Below are 11,363 nucleotides of genomic sequence, written 5' to 3'. Positions count from 1 at the left end.
AGCTGGCACAGATTTGGGGCTATCATTTCAGATATAAATATAGACAGTTGGTGTAAAAGGCAGGTGTCTATATTTGAGTTAATCAGTTTATGCTCTCTGTAGAGCAGAGAGAGAAACAAGCCACAGCACAGGGTGATTTATCTGACCTCCCTCAGCACTCCTGAACTAATATGAATCCCACCCTAGATAAACATGTTTCTTTGCATTAATTGTAAAAAGACCTAGAGATGTCCCAATTGAAAAAGAATGCCTCATTTTTATAGCTCTAACATTAAGTATTTTGAATCCTGACTGCTGTGCCTGTGTTACACAAAAAACACACAGCATTTCTTCAGCAAGGATATTATAGATGTGGTAAGCTTCCCATAGGTAAATAAGAGAAAGAAATCAAGTTGAGTGGAACAATACTGTAAAACTGACCCTAAGTGCTTGAAGTGAGCAAGGATTTTCCAACACAAAGTAGATAATTACGGCCATCCCACTGAAAATGGGATTTGAATGGAAGGAGAAAAAAAAAGTGGCGTTTTTTTTTTTTTTTTTAACTCTAGATGTTTTGTACCCTTTATAAAATTGGCTGGGCAAAGAAAGGCTGAAGAGTGTGTATACTCTTCTGAGCAGATCGGTGCTCCTTGGTGAGGAAGAGTGCTCTGTGCAGGCATGCACGTGCAGATGAAATGGATGCAGAGGAGGAATAAAGCATTGCAGATTCAAACACTTGGATCCTTCACCCCCTGTGCAGAGGCTTAAGTGAATCTATAAGGAAAGAGCCAGAAGTGATTTAGGTCATACTAAAGCTGTCACTAATACAGGATTTCTGTACTAGCTCTGCCTTTAAGGAAAAATAGACATCTATGCAAGATACCATACCCAGGCAAGCTACGCCCTTAGTAACCCTCAGGATAATTCTAGAAGGAGTGAGCAAACATCAAAAGATTCAATACTTCTATTGAGACTAGAGCCTGCTCCAATTTAATTTTTTTATTGTTTAGAAAACAGCCTGGAAATTTTACAATCATGGAGGGGTTTTTTCCACAAGATGGAGAAAAACCTGCATTTGATTTACTTCGACATCACCACTGTAAATGTACTTTGTAAAGGAGAGGACTTGAAATTATTAATTAAAAAAAAAACAAAGGAAAAGTGTAGTGTGTTCATCTTTTTGTTCTCTGTACATGTTCAGCTTTACAACTGCACAGAAATAGCTCTGCTGACACTGATGAGAGAATTTCACTTGCTGTGAGTGAGCTCTGCAAATTTGTATGATGTGTGTAGGCCTGATTTGCAAATGTTAACTATCGTGACTTAAAAAAAAATTTCAAAGGTTTCCATTTGGAGCTGCAAGTTCAAACCATTTCATTTCATAAACAAAACTAACTTTGAGATAGAAGAAGTAGCAAAACACAAACTTCTTTTTTGTTTATTTACATTCCCCTCTAATATATATATATTTTTTTTTTATTTAATGTGGTAAAAGGCAAAATGAGTACTCTGTGCCAAGTTTCAGACACGTATGAAGTTTCAAGGCTTATTATGTTATTAAGCTTCTGAAATAAGGACTTGTATTTATAAAAAAAGTGCTGACACAACCTGCACTCTGAGCAGTGGTAATGCCATCCCCAAGAGCATGGTTCCCATGCAATGTGAACAGCCCAGATCTCCTTAACCTAATAAAATGAAAGATTTAAAACAGAGGAAATAATTTCCAAGAACTATATTTCTGCTGTCATGTTTGCAGTCACATTTGGGTTTAAAAGATGGGAAAACACTAATCTATTTATACGTTCTCAAGTTACACCCACAAAACAGGATCCCAGAGAAATTCTCACAAACAGGGTTTGCAAGAATACAGCAGAAGTGTGTGTAGGTAGATGTGGGTGACTGGATGGATTATGTATGTAATCAACATGTAAAGCTCTGTAATACTGGAAATAATAAATTGTTGTGAAGGGGTAAGAGTGGAAAGTGCATTTTACATGGATTATCTGCCCTAGTTCCTGTTCTTATTTTTGGAAAGCAATCAGCTCTTCGTGAGAACTCAGCACCACGCTGAGCCACCCTGGGGCTTTTCATGGCCCAGCCCTTCACTTTGCATTATCATCTGTTAGCAGCCACATCCTGTGCAGACTGATTCATTACAGCCAAGAAAGGCTGAGGGAACAGGAGACCCTCTGAACCCTGAGGTCTGAAATCACACTATCATACTTCTCTCAGTGCACTATATAAAATAAAGCTGCTTTTTCAAAGGCATTGCAACTCATTTTGGTAATTATTCCAAAGAAAAGCTTATTTTAAGACAATATGTTATTTTAACTCAAGATCGTTGCAAATCACTGTTAAGTCATATGCCTGATTTGGAAGACCATATGTTCATCCCAATTTAATTTAGACATAAAACCAAATAATTTTGACCACTTTTGCTTAATAGCTATGGTCAAACTGAAACTAAAATGAGGTAATCATAAACTGATCATAAACTGAACTCATATACTGATACCATATTCATACTGCTTATGAATATTTATTCATTGATGTATATGAAGTACATTATTTTTTTCAACTATGGTAATATTTTTGTTTTCTGTGAAGCTGAAGTGCATGCAGTCAGAGATAATACAGTATGTTAAATTGTATTTTTAAACTTTAAAATGCATTACTTTTGAAACTGTATGATTTCCTGATGCATAACTACTGAACACAAATATGTTTCAAGTCAATTGAAAAATCTGAATTAGTGTCACAGTTTATTACTTTCCATTTCACTGTACTTCTAAATATCCTAATATCTCACAGCAGTTTTAAGCATGAATTTAAATGTAAGAGCAACTACAAGATTCTTGTTTTACACATAGATGAAGAAACTTCAGGGATAAAATGACCAACAGATAGTGCCTGGGCTGGATGTACTAATCTTCAGGCTTAAACTTCCAGTTTCCTGCATTAACTCTGGGACTTTAAATTACATTCTTTGATATATTTGTTTTAAAGTTGCAATGTACACCTGAGTCTTTGTACAGAATTTTTTCTGCCTCCCCTCATGATTACAGCAATAGCAGGACATAAGAAAACTGTACATAAGCCAGTTCTATGACAGAGTGGCAGAAACACAATTGCTGAACCATGTAGAAACACAGTTTGCTGGTACCAGTGCTACCATAGCAAGCAGTGAGGGATGTGTATTGATGTGGCAATAGGAGAGCTGTCAGAAAGCATCAGTGTGGGCACAGTCCATGAATCCCATTTGTCTCCTGTGTAACATGACTGATTACAGCTAAATTACAGTGACTTTAAATGTACAAGTCAATTTTCTAAGCTAATTAAAATCAGGGAGGCTAGCACTTCTAAGGTTAGCAAAATTCAGCTCCTATACACCATACTCAAGAACAATGGAATATATATTTTATATATATATATATATATATATCTGATTTTAAAAAAAATTCATTGGCTGGAGTTCAAGGGAACAGTGCTACTAATAATGCATAGATTGCCATTTTACTGTATCCCTTATAACAGGAACCAAATAGGCATAAACTGTGTTTGCAGAGATATGGATATGTTTCCCAAAGAATCAAGGTTCTATTAGAAACTAAATTGAAACATCCATAGAAACAACTCAAAACAGCTGAAAACATACATCATAGATTTATATATATTCAGAAATACTGTGGAGACTTTACACCTTTTGTCTGCAATCTGTTGAAGGCATCTTAGAGATAATCATGCAACTGGTGTCAAGAGAACAACAGCAGCCCATGCTTCAACAGCATACAATAATTCTAAGATCAGCATAGTTCAGCTAATGCTAGAAACAAGAGGATATTTTTAGAAAATTTCCCTCTTAAAGGTCATCTACATCCCGTTGAGCCTGCTTTACAAAAAGACTGGTTTTACCCAACCAAGTCACTAAAGTATAGGTGGGCACTCTTTCTTGATCCTCTCCATTCACAAACTCATCCTTTTGACACCCAATTCATTCTTGTTCTAATATCAAAACAACCTGTTAAAGCTTTCAAGGCAAATGACACTGAAACAGGAAAGGGATGAAGATGCTATGCTCCAAAGGAAATCATACTAAATTACCATTCATAAACTGGTAACAGAAGATAAGTGGTTACAGGGTTGGTGGTACCTCTGGACTACATGTAGGGTCTGAGGTATCAGGCCTCACACCTTTACTTTGTCTGACCTAAATTCTACCATTCTGGTATTTTTAGAAAGAACCTTGGAATACAGCAGCTTGTGAGCCAGCCAGGAGCCCTCAGCACATTTAACAAGGCTCAACAGCCCTGCTAACTTTCTCTTTTGTCAATTGAGATTAATGCAGTGATTAGGTGACTTTCTTAAATGAGGTATTGTTTCATTTCAGCAATAGGAAAGCTACAGTGTATAAAATAATAAAGACTTTGAACCAATTAAGTAGTCTAAAATCATATCTATTTCTCTAGGGCTCAATGTGTCTTGAAAAGCTGGGAAAACACAACAGTTTCAAATCCTCTCTCCCTCCACACACCCCACAGCCAACAACTGTACTTGACCTTCTCCTTTCTAACTATTCTGTCATCTTTAGCTCTTAATTCTAGTGGAGCAGCTGTGTAAATATAGCCAGAACTAAGAAACCATAATCTTCAAAGCTCAGGGATTATTCTCTCTTACTTTCCTGAGCTTTTTGCAAGCAGGTATTTAGCCTGGAAGTACTGTCGAGCCTCCCTGCCTACCTTTTTGCCTTAGATTTTGGGTTTGCCTTTGAGTAAAATCAGTGTGTGACTACTCAGGCCCATGGGGAGCAGGCAGGCAGCATCACTCACCCACCCAGAGGCTCAGGGCTCATTCCCAGCCAGCACCAACAGGACACTGGCAGGGAGGAGACTGAAGTCCTTCATGTGCTGTGTGGGTCTTTGGTCAGCCAGGTCTAAAAAACTGCAATTTTTCTTTTTTACAGATGGTTTAAGAAGACTGACTAATGGTTTAAAGAAGGGCAAGGCACCAGCTATATATTGGCCTTTTATTTTGTTCTCAGACAGGCAGGATGGCTGTGGGAGCCCACATGACAGCCCCCAGCACCAGCCTGCTGTGAAGCCAGGCTGTGTATTTCCCTTCAGTTTATTCACACAGCTCTGCAGTCTCATACTGCTCCTAAAAATAATCCCAGCCTGCAGAGCAGCATGAGGGGCAGGCCTTCACATATACCTATGTCAGTCAGGATTTAAAAAAAAAGAATGAGCTTTCCTCAACCCCCAGACTAAACAAACAGCACCCTACACATCCCTCCCAGCAGCAACAAGGGTTGTTTTGGCTTGGGGACACAAATCTATCAGAGCAGGCTGTAAACTGTGACCCTCTCAAAAGATGAGTCACCCAGCAGTAAAGTGAAAACACTGATCCTAAAAGCACTGATTCATGCCTAGATTTCTCTCTCAGAAGTTAGGCAGCATTATGAGCACACATTTGCCAGCCTTCATGCACTGCAATCTGACAGCTGACTCACGACTGCATGTCAGGACTAGTGCCCTATATATGGGGGATGCAGGTCGAGTACGTTTTACACACTCTGCCTTACCAAGTCCTTTGTAGCATCAATTTGTAGTATCTAAATCCTCCCTCCATGTTAAGAATGACACTCACCTCTCAACAAGTTTCAGCTAGACACTAATTAACACTCTGCTATTAGTAAACAAATGATCCAAGATACAGATAACATCCCCCCAAGGGAACAAAACTGCTTCACTCAGACCTGCTGAGGTCCGGAAGGGCTTAGCTAGCCCCCACCTGACTGCTTCCAGCTCCTTGCTGGTTTGTGACCACAAAGTCCTGGGAAATGAACTCCTGCAGGCCAGACTGCTCTGTCAAAGACTAAAGAAGCACCCAAGTCAGGCTGGGAAGCATGGGCTGGCTGTGGGTATTGCTTTCCACACAAAGAATCAATTGTGTCTCAATAAAACATGAAAATTTGAAGAGCAAAATGTTTCCCTTTTTTTTTTTCCCCAAATATAAATGCAAATTCAGTACAATGCAACTTAAAAGTGATCTGAGAACCTGGAGCCTCATCATCCCACGGTATTTTTCCTAGTTGAAACAGTCTGATGCTCACACACAGCTAGAAATAGCTAGATTCTGAAGGCTGGTTAACTGTGATTGTGTGTAAATAGCTGAGGCAATGCTGTGCAAACTTTCATGAGCTAAGACAAGTGATAAGGTGACAAGACCTTAAAGCTTGTTCAATACCACCAATTCAGATGCAATTCCTTACCTCCTTAGAAAAGCAGGTTAAGATAGTCACCTGAAATCTTGCAGAACACAGCGTTCATCTGTAGCCCTTTGAGCAAAAAGTATTTTCGATTTAAGATTTGTAACTCCAGCATTGTAACAAAATGACACCTGCTTATTCAGCTACTCTGAAGATTGTCCTACACATATCAGTATTTAGGCCAGAACTGACAATTCATCTTATGGAAAAATGTAATCCACATCTGGCAGGACCATGCCAGCAGGAAATCAGTTCAGATGCTGAATGCTCTCCTGCAATCATTGTTTTGTTCCTAGTTGGAAGACTGCCATAGTAATACAGAACACTTTCAGAGGTAAAGCTACTGCATTTGTATACTGTACTCTCAGGACTGTCACTATAAAATTCCAGCAAAACAATTCTAACACAGATAAAGGCATAGCTTGAATTTAAAAACCATCCCTAGAGTCTTCTACTTCCAAGTCAGTATTAACACAGTAAGAACCATGACATTTTAGAAACAGTACTCTCTACCTTCTCTCACCTTTCCCTCCAGAGTGCTAGAGTACAGATCTGTCAAGTCTTTGTAATTAAAATCATTCACTGCTGTTTTTATGCATAGAAGAGTTGAGGGAGACAGCCACCAGATAAAACACTAGCATATTTAATATGCAAAACAAAACACAGTTGTTTTTTTTCAAGCAGTATGCCTTTTCGACTATTCCCAATAGAAGCCTAATGAGCACTGAAAATGGAGCAATTAGTATTTGGTATCAGTTTGTTTACCTGGCACAAAGAGCCAGCCTGCCATCTCACCTTCCTTAGCCCAGGAGCACAGTGCATCCAATAGGAAGGAAAGTATTAGCCAGATTGTACCAGTTATACACCAAATCCATAGGACTCAGCATCACCAATACAGCTTTTTCCTCAGGACTAAGAATAACCTACATTTTGATGTGCCATCAGTTACATAAACAAAAATGAAAATATCAGGGTTTTGAGAGAGAGTATTCTGGTATTTTGGGTATTCTGGTTCAAAATTAGCCATTTTCATTTGCAGGCTAAACAAAGTTTTTCCTGTGTATGCTTGGGTCCTGAAAATAATTAGAAGCTTGCCACATCAACACATTCTACTCATTGCTGTAACTTCTCAGAAGAAAATTCACCCAAGGTTTAACTGCAGATTAATCCCTCAGACAGATTCAGATACACATGGCTAAAGACATTAAATCAAGTACCACCTGAGAGTACATGTGATATATGCCCAACATTGCCTATTAAGTGCTGCACATAACACAAAATAGGCTCAGCTAAATACAAGATGTTTCAAATTGTGCAAGAGCCATCACTTTGGAAAAGAGTCATGGCAGCAGGTATTTCTTCCATGAATATAAAGACATCCCATTGATCCAAAGTTTTCAATGAGATACCTCCAGTTTCTAACACTGTGACATTTATAAGCCTCACCACATTTTAAGACTTTGGTTATTCAACAGAAATACTGATGTGAGTAACAGCAGAACTAATGTGCATGGAGGTTGCTAAGAAAGTACCACTGCAGCACAAGAAGTCAGACACCTTCTCTCTGCAGGCTTGTTTTCAATTGTTTATTGAGGTTTAAGAAGTCATCCACATTTCTATAAATATAGACATTACTTGAGTAAGTGACTTACAATGTCACCAGTGCAGGTACATATATAACCAACATACAAAAGCTCCACTGGAAGCTACTTCAGTTTATTCAAAAAGGACCAAGATGTCATAAAAAAAAACAAACAGCTGTCACTTTCAGTTATCGAAGACACTAAAGTGCATTTTTGGTTATCTCCTGGTCGAACAGCTGCTGGTTAAAAAGCTTGATTTTTTTTTTTTCAACATAGCTAAATTACATTGATTGACATTCGGTTTGTAGCTGTCATCCTCCTGATACATGGCAGCAGGTAAGAAAAATGTATTACTTTGCTGGTTGAGAGGAGGAAATTGATTTTGCTAGTTTCTACTTTTTTTTTTTAGTCTGGTATTACCAACAAAAGTTTAAAGATAATCTATCATTCTGATGAATTTCTACAGCACCACTAAAGTTAGTCTTAAAAATCCAGGCTCTGCTTTAGCCCTTTTAATTGCTAACCAAGTATCTAAAGAGTCACTTGAAGCTCTGTACCAGTAAGAAAAACTACCCTCCCTTTTCTGTCAAGCACTATCCTGCCCAGTTAACACTGTTTGCACACTCTGTAAACAAGAACAGCTTAAAGCATAATTAAAGCAGAACACAGGCCCATCTTGAAGATCTTCTTCCCCCTTTCCCTCCCCCCCGCCCCCGGTAGTGTCTAATGTTTGAGTGTATAAAGCATTATTACATTCCTAACCACAAAATACTGTAAGAGTCACAACAAAAAAGCATACGTTGCAAGTGACACAGCAATACTGCTTTAATAAAATGGGATATTTTGGGGAGATACAAGATGTGCTCTGCTAATTTTAACTCCATCTTTACCTCATTATAAGTATGTTATATTGCCAGGAAAGTCACCAATAGGGCAAAGAATGCTGCACTGGTTAGAACCACAGCAGCCACAGTTGTTCTTTATAGCTCCTTTACTGCAATTCATTGACTTTTGATGCTAGGAGGACATAAAACTCACCATTCAGAAATAAATTACTAATTTTGAGTAACAGTTTAAACCTGATTAGAACTGTATAATGATGAATGGCTACTTCTAAAGAAATAAGAACCTTATATACCAAAAAACATGCTATATGTTGAGAAACCACTTTTTCATGCTCCATCGTGTTGTTTACAGTTTTTACTTGTCAAAGTCTTTCTTTTACCAGTTGAAGAATCCACAGCACTTAAAATTTCAAGTGTTTGAACTGAACGTGAATCAATTTCAAAAAGTGCCAAATTAAAACAAAAACCTACACATGTAGCCAAGCTTTCATAAAAATCCTCAAACAAGGTAAAAAACCAGCCTCAACGAAATTATGGGTTACTAGCTTCATACATGTTTTTAAAGCTGTATAATGTTCACCTAAGCACTCCACTTACGAGCATTAGAAGTTTAAAAACACAGAACACCTTCAATGCAAATTGCTTGCAGAGGGCACCCTCAAACATATGACTACAACACTAAGCAGAAAACCCTCGTTTTATTTGGCTATTTAGACATCCATGTCACATATACCCACCCATCCATTTCCTGATAGCATTACATCATCTATTAGGGCTTCTGAAATAATACAGAGCCAAAAAACTCAGAAGAGACTAGTTAAAAAAAAAAATAAAAATCCACAACTGCACAGCCTTCCTGTACACAGCAAGGTTGTGCAACTGATTGTTCAACGTAACTAAGCTTAACGGCATCCAAACAGGCAGGCCTGGCTTTGGAAGCTGTCTTACGTCAAATTTTGACCATGTAACTACCCTAAAAAACAAAGGTCAAAAAAGAACTCATCTCTTCTTTTTCTGCTGCCTCAACATTTTCCTTCGCTTAATTATCATATCATGTAGTTTCTCCAGTCCCTCTTTAAGTCCGTCTCCAATGATTGCACAGGTAGGCTGCAAATGCCAGGGCGTTGAAGAACTCAGCTCGCTCATTGCTAACATTTTCTCTATTTCAGAGAGGGAGAGAGAGTTCCTCAGGTCCTGCTTGTTAGCAATGATAAGGACAGGCACCCCTTGATTCTCAGATATCCTAGTAATCTTATGTAGTTCTGTTTTGGCCTCCTCCATCCTCTCAACGTCGACGGAGTCCACCACAAACACGATGCCATCGGTGCACCTTGTGTACGACTTCCACAGCGGCCTCAGCTTCTCCTGGCCGCCCACATCCCAGAAGTGGAAAGTGACCGTCTTCGAGTTGCCCAGCGTCACTTTGATTTTCTCCGTATTAAATCCTTTAGTGGGGACAGTGTTGACGAACTCATTGAACTGCAGTCTGTAGAGCACCGTCGTCTTCCCAGCGCAGTCCAGCCCCAGGATGACGATGTGAAAGCTCTGGAAGGAAGGCAGGCTGGAGAGGATCGGCGTCTGGTCCGAGAGTCCATTCCCCATTGCCAGAAGGGAAGGTGACAGCAGGCTGCCACGAGCAGAGGCGGCTCCCGCGGCTGCGCTCGGTTCCTGCCAACGACACAAGCGGCCTCAGAGCCCGCTCCGCCGGCGCCGGGGCTGCGCGGCCGCAACGCGCCGGCCACGGCGCCGCCGCCCCGACTGCGGGGGCGGCCGCGGGCAGCGCGACGCGGAACGCCACACGTCCCCCGCCCCGCCCGGCGGCTGCGGCCGCTCCCGGCACTGCGGCTCGCCCGGCACCTGCGCCCCCGCCGCCCTCGCCGCGCCCCAAGCCTACCGCGGCTCCCTCAGCGCGGGGACGGGCGCGCTGCCCGCCACCCCATGGCCACGCGCCGCCGCTGCTCCGCGGCCGCTTCTGCTGCGGCTCTCGCTGCTCCCGCAGACGCTCCCGCTACTGCTGCGGCTCCCGCTGCTTCTCCCGTAGCTGTCGCCACTGCTGCCGCTACTGCTGCGGCTCCCGCAGTCGCTGCTGCTGCTGCTGCTCCCGCTCCTCTCCTGCCTCTCCCGCCGCCACCCGTGCGACTCTCCGCTGCATCTGGCGGCGGGGCGCCTCCCAGCGCGCGCCTAGCCCCGCGCGCCCCTCCCGCGCCCTCCCATTGGCCTGGCCGCGCGCGGGGGGCGGGGAGCGAGCCGCGCTCCGCCTCGCCCATTGGCCGGCGGCGCCGGCCGCTCATGGGGAGCCCGAGTATCGTACCGTCCGCAGCCGAGCGCTTCGGCCCGCAGGAAGGGGCCGCTCCTCGCCCACGCCCTGCCTTGAACAGCCCCCGCTCCCCCCCGGGAGGCGGAGCCGCTGCCTCACGGGGCCCGTTCGGGGCAGGCCGGCGCGGCCGCACCCTCCGCCTACGGCAGCCCCCGCCCCGCGGCGGGCGGCAGCGCCCCTCCGGCTACCCAGAGCCCCGCCCCTTCTCGGGAGAGCGCGCGTTCATTGGGCGCGGGTGCCGTCACTCCACCGCCCTGGGCCGCCTCTGCGGTGCCCCGCCCCCTCTCCACACCCATTGGGTGCAGGTGCTGTCACTCTAGCGCGCCCCCTGCCGGCTCCGGGCGGTGCCTCTCCGCGCACCTGCGCCGCTGCCG

The 11,363-nt window shown here is 42.8% G+C and overlaps 1 protein-coding gene across 2 annotated transcripts; it reads right to left on the bottom strand.

The window, feature by feature from the left end:
- Positions 1-7,816: 7,816 nt before the first annotated feature.
- ARL4A (ADP ribosylation factor like GTPase 4A) lies at positions 7,817-11,034 on the bottom strand. 2 transcript variants are annotated; one of them, XM_059472611.1, is made up of 2 exons: positions 10,984-11,034; positions 7,817-10,340 (listed from the first exon to the last, which is right to left on the bottom strand). In XM_059472611.1, the coding sequence occupies exon 2, from the start codon at positions 10,272-10,274 to the stop codon at positions 9,672-9,674; it is 603 nt and encodes a 200-aa protein (XP_059328594.1). In that variant the 5' UTR covers positions 10,275-10,340; positions 10,984-11,034; the 3' UTR covers positions 7,817-9,671. The 2 variants fall into 2 exon arrangements, with proteins under 2 accessions (XP_059328594.1, XP_059328587.1); XM_059472604.1 differs by lacking the exon at positions 10,984-11,034 and adding an exon at positions 10,567-10,806.
- Positions 11,035-11,363: the final 329 nt, after the last annotated feature.

Source organism: Ammospiza nelsoni, chromosome 1 (assembly GCF_027579445.1).
Source record: "Ammospiza nelsoni isolate bAmmNel1 chromosome 1, bAmmNel1.pri, whole genome shotgun sequence".
In the NCBI taxonomy this organism is placed as follows: Eukaryota; Metazoa; Chordata; class Aves; order Passeriformes; family Passerellidae; genus Ammospiza; species Ammospiza nelsoni.
Note: the sequence above shows the minus strand (reverse complement) of the source record. Positions and strands in the feature narration are given on the sequence as shown.

What these genes read in the sequence shown, in the direction of transcription:
- ARL4A (XM_059472611.1), bottom strand. Translation starts at nt 10,274, where the DNA reads ATGGGGAATGGACTCTCGGACCAGACGCCGATCCTCTCCAGCCTGCCT.